This window comes from Benincasa hispida, chromosome 9 (genome assembly GCF_009727055.1).
Source record: "Benincasa hispida cultivar B227 chromosome 9, ASM972705v1, whole genome shotgun sequence".
In the NCBI taxonomy this organism is placed as follows: Eukaryota; Viridiplantae; Streptophyta; class Magnoliopsida; order Cucurbitales; family Cucurbitaceae; genus Benincasa; species Benincasa hispida.
Window position 1 is genome coordinate 82829869 of NC_052357.1, and position 20949 is coordinate 82850817.

The window sequence follows — 20949 nt, forward strand, 5'->3', positions numbered from 1 at the left end:
ATAAATTGAAAGTTTAGGGGTGGGAGGTGGGATGTTATACTCATGAAATTTAGGGTAAAAATGAATTTTTCTTTCAATGATAATAATAATAAAAAACACGGTTTCTTTGAGGTTGAAAGAAGAAGAAAACTTGTAGCATGAACCAGCCATATATACGATGTGCTCTTAACCTTTTCGGCTGCGCCTAAAACTAGTCGCCAAGTTCCTCTTCCTCTTCCTCTTCCTCTTTCGTTGCCCTTTTTCCTTTGCTTCCCTTCTTCTAAACCTAGCTGTTTTTTATGCCTTATTTCCTCTGCAAGTTCTGCTTGGTTGGTCCCGACACCATCAACTAAGGTTCTTATCTTTTCCAATAAATAATCAAATTTAAAATTTTATTGTATATTTTATATAATAACAATAACAACAACATAATATTAGATAATTATACTAAATAAATATGTAAAAGCTAATCGGGACGAGGACGGAGAATGCATTTTCTGTCCTCGTTTAGCTCACGAGGAATTTTTTTCCCCAACTCCCTCCCCCATTCCCTGCTTAATCGGGGAATCCCCGCCCCATTCGGGGCAGGGTCCGTCCCCGTGGGAAAATTGGACATCCCTAATTCTACCTTTTTTCATGTACGGTACCTATAAAATCACTAAATAAACACATAAACCAAGTAATGACTTTGAATTAAACAAAACAATATAACACATTTTCGGTGCTATCACTCATTAGACTAAGTTTCCATAAAATTAGTTAATAATGTGAATTATGAATAATTAAAAAATTCGATTACAATTGCAATTTTGATTATGGAATATTAAACATGGCGTAATTTAATAAAATTGAAAGTTTAGGGGTGGGATGTTATACTCATGAAATTTAGGGTTAAAAATGGATTTTTCTTTCAATAATAATAATAATAAAAAACCCGGTTCATTGAAGTTGAAAGAAGAAAGAAAACTGTAGCATGAACCGGCCATATATATGTTGAGCTCTTAAACCCTTTTCGGCTGCGCCTAAACCTAGTCGCCAACTTCCTCTTCCTCTTTCGATCGATTGCCCTTTTTCCTTGGCTTCCCTTCTTCTAAACCTAGTCTGCCAAGTTCTTGCTTGGTCGGTCCCGACACCAATCAACTAAGGATTCTTATTTTCTTCTGTTTGTTGGGAAAAATGATTGAATTTTATCGGAATTCTTCAATTGAGTGGAAGCCCTCTCCTGTAGTAGCGCTAGCCTCCAGTGCCGATGATTCTCAGGTCGCAGCTGCCCGAGAAGACGGCTCGCTTGAGATTTGGCTGGTGTCTCCTGGTTCTGTCGGGTGGCACTGTCAATTGGTACGGTCCACCATCATTTATTCAGTTCTTGGTCCGACTAATTGGCTTTTGAAGTCTGATTAAATTGTGTTTTTGATGCAGACGATTAGTGGAGACCCTACTTCTAGGGTTTCATCACTTGTCTGGTGCTCTGCCGGTTCAAAAGATAGGCCTTTCGGTCGCTTATTTTCGTCCAGCATTGATGGTTCAATTTCGGAATGGGATTTGTTTGATTTAACGCAGAAGGTATACACTCTTGCTTCCTCAAAGAAATGCTGGCCATTTGCTGTAGTCTTTCAGACTTCACGTTAACGAGTTAATGTGTTGTTTCTAATGTTCAATAAAGCATCTGTGTGCATTTAAATATCGTAGTGGCGTTTATTTACTCATTTTCTTCTTTAATTGCTATCTGAAACCCAATGAGTTTAGGATTGTTACCTACGATTTCTTATCAAGATTTAAGTTCACTGAAGATATTTGAATATTGTAGGAAAATTTGTTGCCAGAATGGTGAAATTTGCGTTTAGTAATATATCTCAACGCGGCCTTGGGTCTCTGGGTGTACCGTATTTGTTTTGAGAAACAACCCCTTGCTTTATTGTTATCCCAAGAAGTTTGTTTTTGATTGATGGTTATTATTTTTGCAGTCTGTTTTAGAATCAATTGGCGTCTCCATCTGGCAAATTGCTGCAGCACCCTGTAGTACTCATGAGGTTCACAGGGAGGAGGTAAATCCCCAAGACACTGAGAACGGGCACGTAACTGACGACGAGAGTGATTGCGAGAGCGAAGATGATTCTAATTCATCTGAGCTTCATGTCCAATCTAGTGATGAGAATCCCTCTCTAGCAATTGCTTGTGATGATGGTTGTGTGCGTATTTACAATATATGTGATGCAGAAGAGTTTATCTACAAAAGATCGTTGCCTAGGGTCAGTGGTGAGAATCTATTCCCAGATCCATTGCTTCTATGTCATTTTTTATTTTACTATTAGCTGGATAATCAAATCCCATTTGTCCTGCTGCTGCTCCCAGGTAGGGTTTTAAGTGTAACATGGAGCAATGATGCAGAACGGATATTTTCAGGGAGCAGTGATGGGTATGTACATGTACCACCCACTGTTACTTGCAATTGAACTTTGTATGATGTATTATAAACAGGATCCTTATCCAATTTAAGTTGCTAAATTATAGTTACCTCATATTTGTTCGTTACTCACCCCCTCCTCTTTTCCATTTACTACTTTCAGATTTATTCGATGCTGGAATGCTAATCTTGGACATGAGATCTATAGGATTACTGCAGGACTTGGAGGTTTGGGCAGTGAACCAGAACTTTGTGTATGGTCATTGCTTTCCCTTAGGTAAAGAATCACGTACTGATCACATAGTTGTTAGGATTATTTTCTACCATTCATGATTATACTCTTCTGTTCGGGCGGCATTTGTTATTCGGTATTTCTTGATAACTGCAGGTGTGGTACCCTTGTTAGTGCCGATAGTACTGGTAGTGTCCAGTTTTGGGACAGTAATCATGGAACTCTTTTACAAGCACACACCCTACACAAGGGTGATGTGAACGCACTTGCAGCTACCCCTAATCACAATCGAGTATATTCTGCTGGCTCTGATGGTCAGGTACTGATTTTGGTCATTCTTATGGTTTCATATTTGTGCTTTTGTACAACTCTTGCATGTTTGTCAATCATGATAGTCCTCATGTACATTTTCATGCTTGTACGTCACCCAGCATTCTTGTCTTTATATTCAAGTATTATTAGTGTATCATTATCCATGTATAGTACCGTAATCTATATGTTTGTTTCACTTTCTTCTTAGTAAAGAACTTTCAGTTTTGAATTGTAAATTTAAGTTTCTTCTCTGCTCTTTCGAATGGTGTGGTGTCCAAAATTTATTCTTTGATTGTTTTGGCCTATGTCCATTGGGTAAGTTGAAAATCACAAATTATGTTCTTTGTTCTCGATTTATGAAATTATTGAACAAAAGAAATGACATATTTATGCCCCAAGCTATGGTTTAGACTGTAGCTTGCTATTGTGATTATTACTAGGAAATGAGGGGCAAGAGTTGAAATTTATTTAACAATCTTAGAGGTTGATCATGTGGGTAGTTCACGTGCTGCTAAATGATTCTATTATTTTTGTATATTGTGAAAGGTAGTAGGTTGCAGTAGCTGGGTTGTCTTTTTGTGAGGTGTCAAAGTTTGTTTGTGTGTGAACAAAGAAGGGGTTAGTTTGTCACTTAACTGTCCTTATTGCTGATCAGTTGGTAGCTTATACCAATTTGGCTTCCTTATTGGTGCTTATGGTAAAATTAAAACTTGTCGAGTGCCTATGAATTTTATCAGTCTATAATATTGTCCCAACCAATGTATGGAATCACTGTTGACCTGAATTACAGGCTTAGTTGCTGAGGAATTAAGTTAATGTTTGCATGGTTTTTCTATGTGGTAAATCAAATTCCATAACACTTATGTTTTGTGAATAATGTCTTTGTAGGTTATTCTCTATAAGCTCTCTAACGAGAATGTTGCATCTAGTGAAGACAAGTGTTCTTCTGAAACGATGAAGAAATGGATTTATGTTGGTCATGTTAGGGCTCATACTCACGATATCAGGGCTTTGACTGTTGCAGTACCAATTTGTCGGGAAGGTACTTTTATTAGTTTTTGTTCACTGTTATTTTTGTCTATACCAACATTGGGCTTTTGTCATCAGATACATCCAGGGAAAACTCTAGGTTTGTTTGTTGGTAAAATCCTAAGTTCATAATCGAGATCGAATTTATTAGTTATTCATTTTCGTTTTTATATGTTCCCTTTTGTTTTCTTGACTTTTTAGATTTTTCTTTTCTTATCGGCAGAGCCATCACAAGATGAAGAGGTAAAAAGAATCCGTTATAAGAAGAAGCCTAATGATTTTAGCTATCGTAAATGGGCCCATCTTGGAGTTCCAATGCTAATGTCTGGCGGTGATGATACGAAGCTGTTTGCATATTCTGCTCAGGAATTTACCAAATTTTCTCCCCATGATATATGTCCTGCGCCGCAAAGGGTACCTATGCAACTTGTACTTAATACTGTTTTCAACCAAGCACCGTTATTACTTGTTCAGGCTGCCCACTCTCTGGAAATCCTGTGTATTCGCCCAAAAAGTGGTTCCTTTGGAGATAAGGCTTGTGGCCCTTCTAAGGGACAAACAAAGGCAGATTTATTGGTTCGAGTTAAGAGCAAGGCATCTCGAAAGATTATCTGCAGTACTATTTCCAATTCCGGAAAGCTATTTGCATATTCTGATCATACCAAACCCAACTTATTTGAGTTGAAGAAATCTGGTGGAAGCAAATGTTCGTGGACTGTTATTAGAAGGAAACTTCCAAATATGCTACCATTTGCCCATTCTATGGTCTTCAGTTTTGATTCTTCTCGATTAATCATAGCAGGACATGATAAAAGGATATATGTAAGTTGCTTTACTAGTACGATGTCTTTGAGTTTAGTTTTATATATTTTCTATGAAATACATTCACCCCTTCAGCTTCCCCATCTGATTTACTTGAATATTGTGCTTGCTTAGACTCATATTTATGACTTTATCTATGATACATTGCCTGATTTGTATGGATGTATTTTTCTTATACCCTTAAAGTCATGAAACACGTTTGGCATTTTTTGGTATGAATTGATGGGATTAGTTTGTATAATTCCGTCAATCAAATATGCTAGATATCATTTTATTTCTGTTGCTGTTGAAAGGGGATTGTTTTAGGGATTTCTATGTTGATCTCTTAATTGCACTCTAGTGATTTCTATTTTCTTGGTGAACAAATAAGCTAATATTAAAGAACTTTGATTCTTTTTGTGGTGGTTTGTTTTGGTCGATTTGTGAGTGGTATTTAATTAATATTTTTTTACCCCTTTCTTGTGGGAACAGGTTGTGGATGTGGGTAGTTTGGAAGTCTTACATAGTTTTACGCCTTTCCGGGAGCTGCAGGATGCTACATTGCCACCCACTGAACCTCCTATAACAAAATTATTTACAAGTTCAGATGGGCAGTGGTTAGCCGCAGTCAACTGCTTTGGAGATATATATGTTTTCAATATGGAGATTATGAGGTTTGTTATCTTGTTGAGTTGATGTATTGTCCATAATCAGCTTATCATTGGCCTCCTTCCCTATCTGCATTATCATGGTTTCCAAGAAAGTCATGCATGGATTATTATTCTCTTGTAACAGGCAACACTGGTTCATTTCAAGACTAGATGGTGCCTCAATTACAGCTGGAGGCTTTCCTCAATGGAACAACAATGTGCTCGTAGTCACTACTTCTTCAAATCAGGTTTATGCATTTGATGTTGAGGCCAAACAATTAGGAGACTGGTCAATGCGACATACACAAGCTCTTCCAAAGAGATTCCAAGAATTTCCTGGGGAGGTTATTGGTCTCTCTTTCCCACCATCTGCCACCTCTTTGCCTGTTATCGTGTATAGTTCCAGGTATTGCTCTACATTTCCATTTTACATGCTGCAGTGAAATATACTTGAACAACTATGCCCTTTTAAGATTCAAATTTGGTTGTTGAATAGAATTTGATAGACTTGCACTGTCGTGTGATTGATTACTAAGTTGTTGAGCTTTTGGTTCTTCTGTATCCTCGCTGGACTTTCCTGGAATGGTAATGTTACTTGGGTGTTTGCTACAAGGTTATGGACTGCTTATTCCTGTGACCGAGCATTTCATGATATTATATTATGACAAAGCCATTGTCATCCAACCAATAATGATATTATTCCTCAGATTTTGTATATTGATTATCACCGTCGTAATGGCATTGTAAAGTGCTAGAGAAGTCACTTTGGTTTGCTGTGACCAAATTTGATGACCATTATTATTATATTATCCCAGCAGGATGGAGAAAGAAGTGCGGTGCTCTAAAGTCTAAACTACCATGGACATTTTTGTTCTTGCAATCGTCATTTTCTTTTTTTGTTTCGAGTGTGGGGTTTTTCATTACTGGCTCATTTTTCCGGCTAGTAGTGGTGCATGTGCTGATGCACAGCTTGCTGAAATATGTTTGATGATGTGTTTAATCATTATCCTTCCTCATATTTCCGATATCAATCATATTATCGTTGTGGGTCTTGAAAATATATTTCACTCTTTAGCATATTCTGATCATTTGTTGATTTTGCTAGAATCATAGATCTGTAATCCTTGTTAGGGTATCTTGGTGCTCTACTCATGTTTAATTCTGTTTGATCTAGCTTTCCCCCTTGCTATACTTTTTGCTGCTTGACTGAAAAAATCTCTTCTATTTTGTAGGGCAATGTGCTTGATTGACTTTAGGATGTCGGTGGACCAAGATGATGAATATGTAATGATAAGTGGACAAGATTCAACGGTGAAGAGTTTATGGGGTACTCCAATAAATGGGAAATTGAAACGTAAGTTAAGAGACTGCCAAACAGAGGGTAGACCACATGGTAGAAAGAATTTTGAAATTTTTCCTTTTAGAGATCCTGTTTTACTTATTGGACACCTCTCCAAAACTTCACTCTTGATTATAGAAAAACCATGGTTAGAAGTGGCTAACACTTTCGATGCCCCACCTGTGCACAGACATATATATGGGACTTAAGTCTTCATATTAATGGCTTTTTTCTAGGATATATTTGAATGTTGGAATCCACCATTCTTTCTACGACGTCTCTCGATTTCTACAATTTTGTTCCGGGGAGGGGGATAATCTGAGCGTCTAAAGCAGTGTTGTATTGTATTATTGAATTTTTTCTTGAACTTAAAAGTAGTTCTTTTAGTCTATAAAGCTCTTGAATATGCCCTTCCCTCCCCCGCCCCCTGTCCTAACAAATAAAAAATACCCTATCAAAACATAGTTATTTTTTCTTCTTTGTTATTAGTATTTGCAATGCAGATATTTACCGACGGTTTTAGATTTTTTTAATGGAGAACAGTTAGTTGTATTAATATACTTTCCAGGATATCGTTTATAATATACTAATGTGGAGTTTCGGTGGAAAATTGATCTGGCTTGCAGTCTTAGTCAGGCAGGTAAAAGTCCCTAACTCTACATGCTGATTTCTTGTGTACTAGCAACTACAGCTAAGCACCTTTAAATTCTTGCTGTTCCCACGAAAGTTATTTGTGTTCGTATAACATATAAATTGAAATGGTGGTGGTGAGAAGGATATTTTTTTTGGAAAAATAAGTGAACTGTTCATGTGTGGTCATAGCGCTTGGCCCAAGAAGCTTGGATGGTCCAATTCAATTTGCTAGCCTGGTCAAATTGGCCCTTATTCAATTAAAGACTCCTGGAAAAGGTAGAGCTGTGAATCTTCTAAAAAAATTCCACATTATTTTCCTTTTGTACAATGTACTGGTATCACAGATTAGATTGTTGTAGAATTTAGCGAGCTGTTTTTTATATATCATGGTAGATTTGAAATAGATTGTAAATAGCCGTATTTGTACCTTGAGAAGCATCGAGTGGAGTGTGTACAAAACTGTGGGTAGGTTGTTTGTACATTTATGTTAAAGTTGAAGCTTTGTTAATGTAATAATTCTACAACAATGAGGAGAAGAGGATTGACATCGGGACGTGTCAGAGTGAAGTGGGCAGAGTTGTCCATTACCTAGAATCCATATCTTTTCCAAGATGTGGGCGCTATTTTCTGGAGAAAAAAGAGAGATTTTTTTTTTGGGGTGCCAAAAAAAAAAAAAAGAAAAGAAAAGAAAAAGAAAAAGAAAGAAAGAAAGAAATAGAAAACAAAAATCAATAATTGCAGCTGTTTCATTTAATGGATCATATTCCTAGTCGGTAGCTGTCCCAAGAGTGGTGGGGTTGCTTTTATTTCTCGTCCGTTTCTGGTTTGAATTGAAATGAAGCTTCGTTTTCGACTTCCTTCCAACATGTTTGTCTCTTTCGAAATCACTTTGCCTTTGCCTTCCCAATATTTTTCTTCCAATAATCAAATTTTGTTTGGTCATTTAAGCGGCTAGGCTGGCATCCCTTCCAATGCCCCCTAACTAAAGTTGCTCTTTTGAGTTGTGACCCTTATTATTATCATTATCATTATTGCTTAATCATCTTCTTCTCTTTCTTTATTCTTTTCCTCTTTTTTTGTGGGAAATATGGTGCCACCTCCCTTGTCTTTTAACCACTTCCCTCTTTCTTTTCTTTTTCTTTTTTAATAATATATCCTCATTCAAGGTGTTTGAAATTTAAGTTTATCAAATTCGAGAATAGTTATGTTGATGGAGTACTACTTTTGCTTCTTTTATAGCCAGAGTAAATATGAGAGATTGTTGAATTTAATGTGACTTGCTTTTGTCGTTAAAAAAACATTTTCTAATATCGACATGAGTTAACTCAGTGATTAAAGCGTTTATCCCTTTTTTTGAAATCGAAGATTAAAACCTCTACCTTCGCATTTGTATTAAATAATAATAATAATAATGATAATGATAATTACTCCCATGGTTTTATTTTTTTTGTTCCGATTAATTTCTTTTTGTACAAAAGTTAGTTAGATTCAATGAGTGGATTTTTCTGTTTATAGTAGCTAGGATCTAAGATATATATGCTACAAACTCTATTTTCTATTTTTTTGGTCCATTTTTGGTGTTTCTTGTTTCCCATTGCATTGACAAGAACGTGAAAAAGAGAAGACACACAGCCTAAAACACTGGGTGAAAATTAAATTGAGAATAAGAATAATAACAAAAGGAACAATATCCCTCTGATATATATATAATAACATGTCGTTATCATTTACTTGACGGCCCAAAAAAAAGGGTTGGAAGCTGCGGCGGAATCACTAATAGCCTCATTCTTCCGGTGCTGATTTTTCGGAGCGATAAAAACCAAGATGTTTCCTCAATGCAGATTTTCTCTGTGTTTAAAAGTTTCAATTTTTATCCCCAAACTACTAAACTGGAAAAGAAGAAGAAGAGGAATTTACCTTAAAGTGGGTTGCGGAGAATCCCTGAGAAAAATCTACTGGATTCTCCTCCAAAGCTTTGTTGCTTATTGCTACATTGATTTTCTGCACAATAAACAATCAACAAACATAAGAATGACAGATATTTTTCTTGAATTTACAGAGAAGAATCTAATGGAACTGTTCCTTACGCTTGGTTTGCTGTAGCCGTATACAGGGGAGCTAGCAGTGTCGTCAAGGTAAGAATGTTGCTGATTTCTCCCATTTTGTTTGCCTTTCTTCCCCTTCTTTATCTCCTCCTTATTACAATTTATTGCTGATTCTGAAGCTGAAAAGGCATAGGAAGAATACCCATTAGTGTAAAACAATTCTTCATTGTCCTCAATGTAATGTGGTGGACCTGAGGAAGCATCAGACACCATTGATAGATCTTCTTCTTCATCCTCCTGCTCCGTTCTTGCTTTTGCTTCTTTTGCCTTATAATTTTCACCAACCCCGCCATCGCCGCCGCTGCCGCAGAAATGATGGTCTGAAGTATAGGATTGATCTAAGTACATAGTCCAACCTGATTCGCTTCCACTGCAATAATGTGTAGAAGACCAATCATTCATGGTGGCAATTCAGTGGTTAAGCTTTGAGGGAATTTTTGGCTTCAGGTAGTAGAAGAGATTGTGAAGATTGGAATATTTATATAACAAAGATTTTCTCTATTCTTCTCTTTCTCTGAGTTGTGGGATTTCTATTGAAGGGGAAAAAGGGATCAAAACAATGACACTAAAATCCTGGACTTAGTTTATCCCTCGTTTTATCTTTTGGCCTTTCCTTTCTTTACCTGTTTGTGGACACATCAGAGATGCCAGTTGGCAGGAACAATGGGCAAATCAACAACAATGATGATATCAAAAGCGACAAACGTTTGGATGTGCAACGACAGTAGGCCCCCCTGCAAATGTACAATGGTGGTGCTGTCATTTCTATTAAAATTGAAGCCTATTTTGGAACAAATCCACCTTCATTTTTACCTTTTTATTAAACTTAAGAACTTTTGATTAAGTTTGTGTTTTACTTTTTCTTTGACTAATCTTCATCAGTTCCTTTATATCTCCTTTTTTGATCCATCATTGCTGCCTTTTCTCTCAATCAGGAAAGGAAGATAAAAACAATCGCCTTTTTCACATTATCCTCTTCTGGGTGTCCTTTATTTTTCTCTTTCTCTTTCTTGTTTCTATCAGTTGTTTGGTATTGAATGTTAAAGTAGAATTAGACTTCTATTTATTGTTAATCAACCGTCAAGCATATAATTGTTTACAAGTTCCTGTTTTGTCTTTTCCTATCCCATTGGCTTCTTTCTTCTTCTTCACTGGGTTATGGAGTTATCTTTTTTGAAGGAATTTACTGCATTTGCTGTTTGTTTATACTTAGCTTCTCTTTTAAGCCTTCAATCTCACACACACACACACACACACACACACATATATATCTTCTAAAAGCCAAAAGGTTGGGTCTTTATTGAAAAATCACTCAAAAAGTTAAGATTCTGCAGTCCCCACAGTGGAAGCCCCTCATGGCCAAATTATTGACTCCTTTTTTGTTGTTGAACTCTCTAGCACTGGAGATTGGTTTTGGTCAGCGTTTTCTATTAGACCATCTTTATGCTGACTGCTGTAATCCCATCTCTTTCTCATAATTCATCTTCTCTTTGTTTCTCTGTTATGTGAATGTCACAGTTTAGTTTCCATTACAAGCAAAATAACCTGTTTAAAAGTGACTCCACCAAGTTCTTGCTATTGAAATTTTAAGGGTTGAGAGAAGTATGGGCTTTGGTTGCAAAGAAGATGGTCCCTAAAGCAATGGGAGAAAAGCAAAGGTCAAACATTGGCCAGTTGCGCCTCTAGAATCACCATCTCTTCTCATAATTCCACCTTTTCAAAGATTCTTCTTTCCTTCACTTACTTCCATACCTTTCTTTCCCTTTCAAGGCAAAGACAAACAACCCGACATCCGTATGTGTTAGCTAAGTTAAAGTCAAACATCCCTTTTTTTGCTTTTGCATTAAACACTTGATGTTAAAAAGTCCTTGCTGCTAATAATGGAATCCATTAATGCTTTGTTAGATTAGTAGAATTAAATCTCCATTCATCTGTCATTTTCTTAATCACCGCTCCAAATCAAAAAGTTGGTTTTGAATTTTGGAACATTTCTTTCTGTTAATATATTGGATTGATTTAATAGTTCCGGATAATCCGAGCTTTGCAAATGAAGTTTCTAGGGAGTAGAATAACTCAGTTGATAATGAACCAAATCTTCCATTGATTTCCAAATTTCTTTTCTTATTTGGAATGAAAAAATGTTTAATTTCCTCAACAGTGCAATACAAGGCCTTAAAGTGATGGGAATAGCTTATTCAAACAGAATGGCAATGCATAGAATTCATCATTTCTTACATCTGAACTGTATAAGCAAAACTTCTCCCACCAATGTAAGCCACTGTCTTTCCGAGTTGCGTCGTTTTCTCGACTAAGTGTGCAATCCAAAATTAGAGCAACCAAAGACGCTATTGTTGCATGAGACATGAAGATCACAACAATCACATCGTTAAACTGCAACGCAGAATAAGAACAACAACCATTCAATAAACAAACAGAACAGTGATAAAACATTCGCTCAAATAGTTGATTCTTTATTTTTGTGACTTCCTGCTTGCTTACCCATCCATGGCCAGAGTAGATGTGGTCTGATGAATTCAAATCTTGGCGATAATCTTCTCTGAAGTATTGTGGTATTGACAGACCCAAAAAGAAGGAGGTGCCCAAGATGAATTTTGTTCTGAAACTGTTCAAGTTACAGAATTGGAGAAAACCAAGCCCAGAAGAGGCTGTGGGAAAATTACATTGATGTCAGTGAGTCTTGTCAATTTCAGAATCAGATTTCACAAATCATTGATATGTAATACAAGGATGGAAAAAATGGAGGCAAGTTAGAGAGATGGGAGTACGTACAGACGTAGCCGAAAAAGACACAATACAAGGCAGCAATAATTGGAAGAGGAATTGAGGCAAAAAGTGCTCCAAATTTCCCTGGTTATGATAATAGGCAGTCAAATTTGTTAGGCAAAAGGAACGCAACGTAGAGTAACTCCAAGGCTAAATAATATCAATATATTGCCAAATCATGCTGGCCTACCAAATACAGAGAAGAAGATCATGAAGCCAGCTGATATTTGGATGACCCTTCTGCTACCAACTCTTGTTAAAGCTAATAGACCAGCATTTTCCCTACACTTTTCAAAACCATTTGAGAAAAACACTACAACATGTGATAAATGAGGTTGGTTTTTCCCAAGAATCCAAATCCATTTACATGTAATAATATATATTGTCCACTTCCACTTTTACTGTATCTGATGGTTTCCACATGTTAAAATGTATTTCAAGCTGCAATAGCCAACCAACTTGATCTTGTGATATTGTTGAAGAATTTTGGATTAAATCTTAAATTTCAATCATTCAGTATCATACCATATATTTTTGTTAATTTATGCAAACTAGTGAAATACGTCTTAATCTTACACAGATGCACAAGTGCCAGTGACAGAACCAAACATGCCATTGAGCAAAACTCCAATTCCCTGAAATTAAAGAAGAGATTAGAAAATAAGATTCCAAAACTAATATAGAAGTAAAGAACCAAAGAAGAATTCTAGCACAAATTAGACACTCATGACCACATCTTACTAGCCAACCGCTACCGCGGCTGATGATGGATGCAGGCACTGGAGTTGCACTGCCATATCTTGATGCAGCGAAAAATGTTCCGGTACTCTGAAATAACTTATTGTTAGAAGCAAGATAACTAGGAGGCAAATTAGCTCACGAAAAAGAAAATAGACATATATTTGAAGTTTAGAACTCGACCTCAAAGAGAGAAACAACAGAAGCAGCCATCATTGCAAAGGCTTCTCCAGCGTTGAAAGTTGGACCTCCCCATTGAAATGGATAGGGAAAGTAAATCCTGCGGGCAATGAAATGAGATAATATAAGACCATAAGAACTCTCCAACAGTTATGAAAGGAACATTCTGATTCAGTAGCTAGATTTTTACCAAGGAGCAGTACTCAAAAGTCCAGCTTGATCAGTTCGACAACTTTTTTGAGTAGTTGTGGGCTTGTGATTATAAACAGTACTTGAAGTTAAGAGTTGTGCATATAGCCAGATAATTACAATTGAAAACAACACCGAATATCGATCATAGATTGGCTTTTTTGTTTTCAATAAATGAGGAAGATACTGCAAAACCACAAAACCAAGCAAGAAAAGTGTGTGATACCCACTATGTACAAAGTGAAAGTGAAATGACTCGAATGAGGCTAAAATATGAGATTTTACTTGCCTGTGAGATGAAAACTATAATAATCAGTCCTGGAAGTCCAATTTCTACACATTTTGCCAGCTAAAAAGAGCAAAGAACAGTATGAAGAGAATGAAGAAAATCAATAGCCAAGGTAAGGTTGAAGAGCAAAAGGTTATTTATTGCATTACCATTGGAAAACCAAGATGATACAAACCAAGTCCAGTGAATGTAACACATGGAACCACAGAAAGAGGGCTGAGAAACCTAATCCAAAAGTCATTACAAAAAATTATGTACTCTGCTAAAATGACCACGTTCAACATGGTTAAGAAACATATAAACTAAACAGTTAAGAGTTACCCACCTCACAGTATTCCTCCAAAAGCCAAGAAAACCCATAACCATTTGAAAACATGAAGCCACTATGAGAGCTCCTTGAATTCCTCGCATGGTCTGAATGAATCTCTGAAAGTGTATACAACAAGTAAATTATATTCCAAACATAATTATTTCAGATTCCTTCAAAAGCATTAGAATCAATAGAATTAGGAGAAAAGTAACAGAGTGTTACATCTTGAGGATCTGTCAAGGAAGCATATCTCTTAGCCAAAACAATGGAGATGGTAGGAACAAGATAAGCATATGAACCCACAACCACAACTGGTAATCTAGTCCCAAACAAAGACTGAAATAATGTGTTCAATCCAGAAACAAATAGCAAGGTCTGAATCACTTTGGCCTTCTCAACCTGAGTTCCAAAAACACAATAAGCTAATAAAATTTTGAGAAATTTCAAGAATTCTAAAACGTAGTGCAAGAACGTCTTACATCGCCCCCACCCATTTGAGGAACAATCAAACTAGGAATCAGAACACTGAAACCAAGTGTCAATACATAGTGCTGAAAACCCAACACAAAAGCTTCCGCTACATCCACGATGAGGGGTTAAACATAATCAGTGAAAGATTCAACAGAAATCGAACAAAATAACGAGAAATGTATATTAAAAAAGAACACAAACGCCATGGAGGAGGACTGTTGATGCAATATTGAATTCCAGGTAGCTGCTCTTTCACCGGGTGAGGTTGAAGCGGATCTTCTGCAGGTTTATTAGTCATTTCTCCGCCAAATACATGAGGATTGAGGAAACTAAATATAAAGAGAAGGAGAAACAACCTAAATTTGAACAAAATCGGGCAGTTACAAAATATGAAACCGTTATAATCTCACATTTAAAACCATCATTCTCAGATTGATTACCGGAATCAAATCATCGTACCATTTTCTATTTGAAATTACATAGGGGTTTTGTAAAAAAAAAAAAAAAAAAAAAAGTGTTGGAAAAAGAAAAACAGAGTACTTCTACTGCTACAGAGTGAAGCTCTTCTTCCTTTCTGCTCCGTATGGTCATGGATGGTTTCACCGGAAACAAAATAGGTGAAGAGCTCCGGCCATGGACGGAACATTTGCGTGCAAATTCTGAACAATCCATGGCGAAGGAGAGAAAAATGATGGATAGGCTATGGTGGCTGTTTGTCATTCTGTTCTGTTCTTCACTCTGTATCCTTCTGACCGCTGATTATTGACTAAAGTTTTCTTTTTCCTTTTTTTGGACGATTGTTTTACTATTCTTCTTCTATTGATTTCCGAAATACTAAAAAAAATGTAAAAAAAAATATATGTTTTTTTTCCTAAATAAATGTAATTTAATTTGAAACTTTTATCTCAGTTATCTAGCTAACTATATGTCAATTAGAGTGATCGTTGTTCTTTTTTCTTTCAGTTTGGTCCTGCCATTTAACCGTTTTCAGTTTCATTTTATATGTAGTAATCAGATTTTTTTTTTTAATATTATAAATCATAGTTCACTTGGTCAAGAGTTCAATCAATTAAATTAAGTTCACTTTGATTTTTAAATATTGTTGTCACCGATAACAAAGTTCTAATTAAATTTGTGGAGATTCTATATGAAGAATTAGTGGGATTGGGTTTTTTCACGATAAATTTTTTTTTTTTTTTAAAAAAATCAATTAAATAGTTACTTCTCTTCTATGAATCTTCGTTTCAATTATTTACTCATCAATTTAAATAGTTAATTAGTTGTAAAAAAATAAGTTTTTTAAATTAATTAAAATAGAATTTAATGTTTAGTTATTTTATTTTCTATAAATAAGTGATTGTTCAAACATATTAAATTATTCATATAAGATTTTTTTTTCTTTTAAAAATAACATTATCTATAAATAAGAGTTTAAAGTAATTTGAACATATACATATCTTAGTATGTATGTGTGAATGTGACATAAGAATATGTTTGATTCATTTTAAACTCTTACTCATGGATATATTGATCTATTTGTGTTAGAATTGTGTTATTCATTGTGGAATCAATTATCAGTAACATTGATTTTGAACGATTTAATTTTCACATTTTCAATTTAGGGTGTGTTTGGTTCAATTTTTCAAATGGTTAATTTTGAAAAAAAAAAATTAGAAAAAGTGGAGTGTTTGGCAATCGCTCAAAATAGTTTTTGAAAAAATGAATTTATAAAATAAGTTGGTTTAGGATAAACACTTGAAATCAACTTTTAGAAAAATGATTTTTGAGTGTTTAATAGTTAATCTCTCCCTAATTTGTATTATTCTTAAAATTATCAAAATGTCCTCAAACGTCATCTACCTCACTTTCACTATGTTGTCATAGCAATCGTTGGTTAACTCCAACCACTTTTGGTTGCCATCACCTTAGGATCTATTGAGTTTGATGCCCTAAATCTCGTAAGGTTCTATAGTTTGTAAATGTTATGTACAAATTCATTGTTTATTTAATAAAATATATGATATTTTATTCCAATTTTTGTTGCATTAATCACAAACCTATAAACTAAGTTCCATGGTTATCTCGTAACTTAAACATGTATGTAGAGACATACAAATGAATCATGTTTTAAGTGATAACCTAAATGATCTATAGTAAATGGATAAGACTGTATACCTAATCCTGGTGACACTACGAGTATGCCCCGCATTGTAGATGTTACAATTGTTGTAAGTGCTACAAGTGATTTGATCCTGATCATTCATGTGGAGACATGTGACTGAGGATATTCTATACAAAAGAGTTTGTATAAGACCGAACCACGAAATGAGTAGTCTCATTATATAACACCGTTCTCAATAGAGACTTCCATTTCATCAAGATGACCATAGGTAGCACAATCTGAATCCTGAGTGAGTTTGAACTCCTGCCTATGAAGGCGGTCCTTTGATTTGTATGGGCGAGAGTGGTCAGATCGCTGACTAAACATGTCTACCATTTTGGGGATTTGTCTGATTGGGGAGTTGGGAACACAGCTACACAAGACGAAATTCATTCATTCCCCAATGTTGGGGAAAGTAGATAAATTGCTCCCTTAATGGCTAATTTCGGGGCTTGAACATTGTGGCACCACACCCTCTCCTGGCTCGAGAGGGGTTAGTATAATGGGACTATGATTTATTGTTCATTAGAGGAATCAGTGGTACTTAAGGAGTTATATGTAACTATAGAGGTAAAACGGTAATTTGGTCCAGCTATACTTACGAGCAATTTGTGAAGGATCTTTGTACTGTGGATTGGTTATATCCAATAGACACAGAAATATATCTGTAGTGCGAAAAGTGTAATTGTTGGTCTTTAATGGAGTGCTCGACAATTAACGGATGGTGAATAATTTAATTAAAGAGTTTAATTAATTATTCACGAATTGTTAGAGCTTCAACCTACAGGTCCATGAGGTCCTCTCGGTAGCTCATCAGATTTTATGAGAATCAAGTTTTGGATTAATTTGAATTATTCAAATCAATTGAGGGAATTAATTATATATGATATACTTAAGTTTATGTAATTATAGGATATAATTACTATAATGTATTTGATACATTATAATATAAAGAATTTATGAGAGGAATTAAATATTTGAATATGATTCAAATGTTAATTATATGAATTAGATTCATATAATTAAAATTTAATGTAAATATGATTTATATTAAATACCATAAGAGAGAAAAGAAACTATAGATTGTATATGTTATATGATACAATTTTAAACTATATGTTATATGTGAAATAACATATGATTGCATAATATATAAAAATTGGTTATTATATATATTTTTTATAATTTTAATTGTGAATTAAAATTATTTATTAATTATTTATTATTAAACAATTTTTTTAATTATATAATTTTAAAGTAATTAAGTAACTCCCTCCCAATCTCTTTCTCTCCACCACTCAGTAAGAAGTGGTGGAGGTCTCTCATTCAAAAACCTACAAAAGAAAAAAAAAACGACAGAAAAGAAGGTTGCACTTTGTAAAATTTTTTTTAGCTTTCCCAAGGTTTATCTCTCAAAAAAAAAAAAAAAAAAAAAATCTTCCTTCTCCTTCAATCCCAAAATACTCTAGAGCCCACACTTTCTAGATTCTCACTAGAAAATACTGAAGACTCCTTCATGGTAGTGTTAGAGGGATTCGTTTGAAGAACATCTTCAAGGGTAAGTTTTCCTAAATCTTTTTGGTTTATTCTTTTTTGGCATGCTGTATGATTTATTTTTCCCCAAATGCATATGATGTAAAAAAAAAAATTCTTTTAAAAACAATTGGGAATTGGATGATCCGCTTCCGTTGTGGTCCCCTTCACAGGGGTTCCTTCAATTGGTATCAGAGCCTTAGTTTGATCCCAAATTCTTTTTTTTTTTAAATTAATTTTACAGTGATGGTGGGTGTTTTTGATCTGCTGCATTCTATTTAAATTCATGTGATGAATGGCTTATGTTGAATGTGGTTTAATTGATGGATGATTTCGGGATAGGGCATAAATTTACAGCATTGTTTTCTTTACAATTTGGTTGTAAGGGCCCAGTCTGTATCATTTGTATATCGAGTCATTCGTGCTGTTCCTGGAGGGTTTTTAGCATTTCGAGGCTGGATTTGGACGACAGATTGAAGGGAATCGATCCTGTGCAGTAGCAGACTGCATCGTAGCGTTACAACGTTGTACTCTAGCGTCGTGATGCTCCCAGGAGCGAACGGAGAAATTTCTCCGTAGCATCGCGACGCTAGGCACAACGTCGCGATGCTGTGATGTGGAGAAACTTCTCCCGTTCGCTCGTGGTTTGTTCGGTTCGAGCGGTTCGAAGGCAGTTTGGTTGGTGGTTGGACTGGTTCACGACTTGATTCGAGCGACTCAAGGCCCAGTTCACTTGTATCGAACCAGGTGGCTTATTTTAATGTAATAGTTAGCCATATTACTTTTTTAGTGTCCTATCTCGGTCCATCAATCTTTAGTTTTTAAATATACATGTGATGTATGTTTTATTTCAATATATGTCATATTGCATGTCATATAGATTTAAAAATTCCATCATAGGTTAAGTATTTATCATCGGGCATCATTTTATGTTATAAAAGTTAAAATGAAGGATTACACTTACAAGAATCGTTAAGCTAGTTTAACGTATTTTGGACTGAACAATGGTGACTAATAGTGATAATAACAAGGAGTTGTTATGTCTATTGGTTGAGAATGTCTCATTTTAGTGAAGGGATACTTGATCACCCTACGATGATTTTTCTCCTGCTTCACTAAAACATCATTGTAAAATTAGATGTCACTTAGGCTACATTAAAATTTTGCTAAAATCAAGTGGCTTTTTAAATGATCAATGCAAAATAAACTAATTTGAAAATAGTTTATCATTTTCAGCAATTTATATAATGGATACCACTACTTTAAACTTGCTCGCCGTCGATAAGTTAACTGGCGAAAATTATGTTACTTGGAAAACCATGATCAACACGATTTTAATAATCGATGATCTTCATTTTGTCCTAATGGAGGATTGTCCTCCCATTCTTGCTCAAAATGCTCCTCGAAACATTCGATAGGCGCATGAGCGTTGGACAAGGGCGAACGAAAAGGCCCGAGCGTATATCTTGGCTAGTCTTACCGAAGTCTTGGCCAAGAAGCATGAGCCCATGCTCACAGCCTGTGAGATCATGGAGTCTCTAAGTAGAATGTTCGAAAAACTGTCCGCGAAACTTAGGCACGGTGCTCTTAAAAAAATCTTCAATACCCGTATGCAAGAAGGGGCATCTGTTTGAGAACATGTTCTCAACATGATGGTCCACTTTAACGTGGCGGAGATGAATGAGTCTACCATCGATGAAGCCAGTCAGGTTAGTTTCATATTAGAATCTTAACCTGAAAGTTTCCTCCATATTCGTAGCAATGCTGTTATGAATAGGATTGACTACAACCTGACCACTCTACTCAACGAGCTGCAAAATTTTCAGTCCCTGCATAAAAACAAGGACCAGAAAGGTAAGGCAAATGTTGCTTTATCTTTTAAGAAGTTCCACAAATGTTCGATCTCTGGAACTAAGTCTGTACTTTCTTCCTCCGGCATTAAAAAGTGGGAGAAGAAGAGAGGTGGGAAGGGGAAAACTAACCCTTCAGTTGCTGCACAAGGAGGCCGAAGGCCACCCAAGGCTGCAAAAGGAATTTGTTTTCATTGCAACCAGGATGGTCATTGGGAAAGGAATTGACCCAAATACTTGGCAGAAAAGAAGAATGCCCAACGAAGTAAATGTGATTTACTTGTTCTGGAAACCTGCTTAGTGGAGAATGATGATTCTGCATGGACTTTTGACTCTGGGGCTACTAACCACGTTTGTTCTTCATTTCAGGGAATTAGTTCCTAGCGACAACTAGAAGTTGGTGAGATGATGATGCAGGTTGGAATTGGGCACGTCGTCTCGGCTGTGGCAGTGGGAGGAATCCGGTTGACTTTATAGAATAAATTTCTTATATTAGATAATGTTTATGTGGTTCCTAATTTGAAAAGGAACCTTATTTCTGTAAAGTTTTTGTTAGAACAATCTTATGTAATCAACTTTTTTGTTAATAAAGTGTTTATTTCCAAAAATGGCGTTGATATTTGTTCTGCAAAACTGGAAAATGACCTTTATGTGCTAAGACCGTTAGCTACTAAGACCCTTCATAATATTGAAATGTTTAAGACTGCAGTAACTCAAAATAAAAGACTTAAAATTTCTCTAAAAGAAAATGCCCAACTTTGGCACCTAAAATTAGGTCACATAAGTCTCAGTTGGATTGAGAGGTTAGTAAAGAACGGACTTCTAAGTGAGTCAGAAGAAAATTCTTTGCCAGTATATGAGTCATGCCTTGAAGGTAAAATGATAAAAAGGCCTTTTAGTGGAAAAGGTCATAGGGCCAAAGAACCTCTCGAGCTCGTACATTCAGACCTTTGTGGTTCG

At 35.7% G+C, this 20949-nt stretch overlaps 3 protein-coding genes across 5 annotated transcripts; 1 reads left to right on the forward strand and 2 right to left on the reverse strand.

The window, feature by feature from the left end:
* The first annotated feature begins 983 nt into the window (after positions 1-983).
* Positions 984-7198, forward strand: LOC120085303 (WD repeat-containing protein PCN-like). Its single transcript, XM_039041219.1, has 11 exons — positions 984-1317; positions 1399-1542; positions 1944-2235; positions 2332-2395; positions 2547-2660; positions 2772-2934; positions 3816-3969; positions 4180-4778; positions 5250-5431; positions 5553-5813; positions 6640-7198. The coding sequence occupies exons 1-11, from the start codon at positions 1156-1158 to the stop codon at positions 6953-6955; spliced, it is 2451 nt and encodes an 816-aa protein (XP_038897147.1). The 5' UTR covers positions 984-1155; the 3' UTR covers positions 6956-7198.
* Positions 7199-9010: 1812 nt separating this feature from the next.
* Positions 9011-10086, reverse strand: LOC120085305 (protein SOB FIVE-LIKE 6-like). The gene is made up of 3 exons (XM_039041224.1): positions 9467-10086; positions 9297-9380; positions 9011-9227 (listed from the first exon to the last, which is right to left on the reverse strand). Exons 1-3 carry the CDS (start codon positions 9884-9886, stop codon positions 9162-9164), a joined length of 570 nt encoding a protein of 189 aa, XP_038897152.1. The 5' UTR covers positions 9887-10086; the 3' UTR covers positions 9011-9161.
* LOC120085304 (putative nucleobase-ascorbate transporter 10) lies at positions 9715-15242 on the reverse strand. Of its 3 annotated transcripts, none has more exons than XM_039041222.1 (17): positions 14986-15242; positions 14647-14724; positions 14454-14551; positions 14197-14373; positions 13990-14090; positions 13814-13889; positions 13665-13724; positions 13377-13561; positions 13190-13286; positions 13003-13096; positions 12845-12903; positions 12459-12555; positions 12275-12352; positions 11984-12150; positions 11720-11875; positions 10108-10218; positions 9715-9854 (listed from the first exon to the last, which is right to left on the reverse strand). In XM_039041222.1, the coding sequence occupies exons 1-16, from the start codon at positions 15089-15091 to the stop codon at positions 10123-10125; spliced, it is 1725 nt and encodes a 574-aa protein (XP_038897150.1). In that variant the 5' UTR covers positions 15092-15242; the 3' UTR covers positions 9715-9854; positions 10108-10122. The 3 variants fall into 3 exon arrangements, with proteins under 3 accessions (XP_038897150.1, XP_038897149.1, XP_038897151.1); XM_039041221.1 differs by having other exon boundaries at positions 13000-13096; XM_039041223.1 differs by having other exon boundaries at positions 12459-12550; positions 13010-13096; positions 14986-15240.
* Positions 15243-20949: the final 5707 nt, after the last annotated feature.

Coding starts and splice junctions, on each gene's coding strand:
- LOC120085305 (XM_039041224.1), bottom strand. CDS start 9,886: ATGAATGATTGGTCTTCTACACATTATTGCAGTGGAAGCGAATCAGGT. Junction 9,381..9,466: donor ACGGCTACAGCAAACCAAGC/GTAAGGAACAGT, acceptor TTTATTGTGCAG/AAAATCAATGTAGCAATAAG. Junction 9,228..9,296: donor TCTCCGCAACCCACTTTAAG/GTAAATTCCTCT, acceptor TTTTAAACACAG/AGAAAATCTGCATTGAGGAA.
- LOC120085303 (XM_039041219.1), top strand. CDS start 1,156: ATGATTGAATTTTATCGGAATTCTTCAATTGAGTGGAAGCCCTCTCCT. Junction 2,396..2,546: donor TTTTCAGGGAGCAGTGATGG/GTATGTACATGT, acceptor TACTACTTTCAG/ATTTATTCGATGCTGGAATG. Junction 3,970..4,179: donor AGTACCAATTTGTCGGGAAG/GTACTTTTATTA, acceptor TCTTATCGGCAG/AGCCATCACAAGATGAAGAG.
- LOC120085304 (XM_039041221.1), bottom strand. CDS start 15,091: ATGTTCCGTCCATGGCCGGAGCTCTTCACCTATTTTGTTTCCGGTGAA. Junction 14,725..14,985: donor TTCACTCTGTAGCAGTAGAA/GTACTCTGTTTT, acceptor ATAAACCTGCAG/AAGATCCGCTTCAACCTCAC. Junction 13,725..13,813: donor ATCATCTTGGTTTTCCAATG/GTAATGCAATAA, acceptor TGCTCTTTTTAG/CTGGCAAAATGTGTAGAAAT.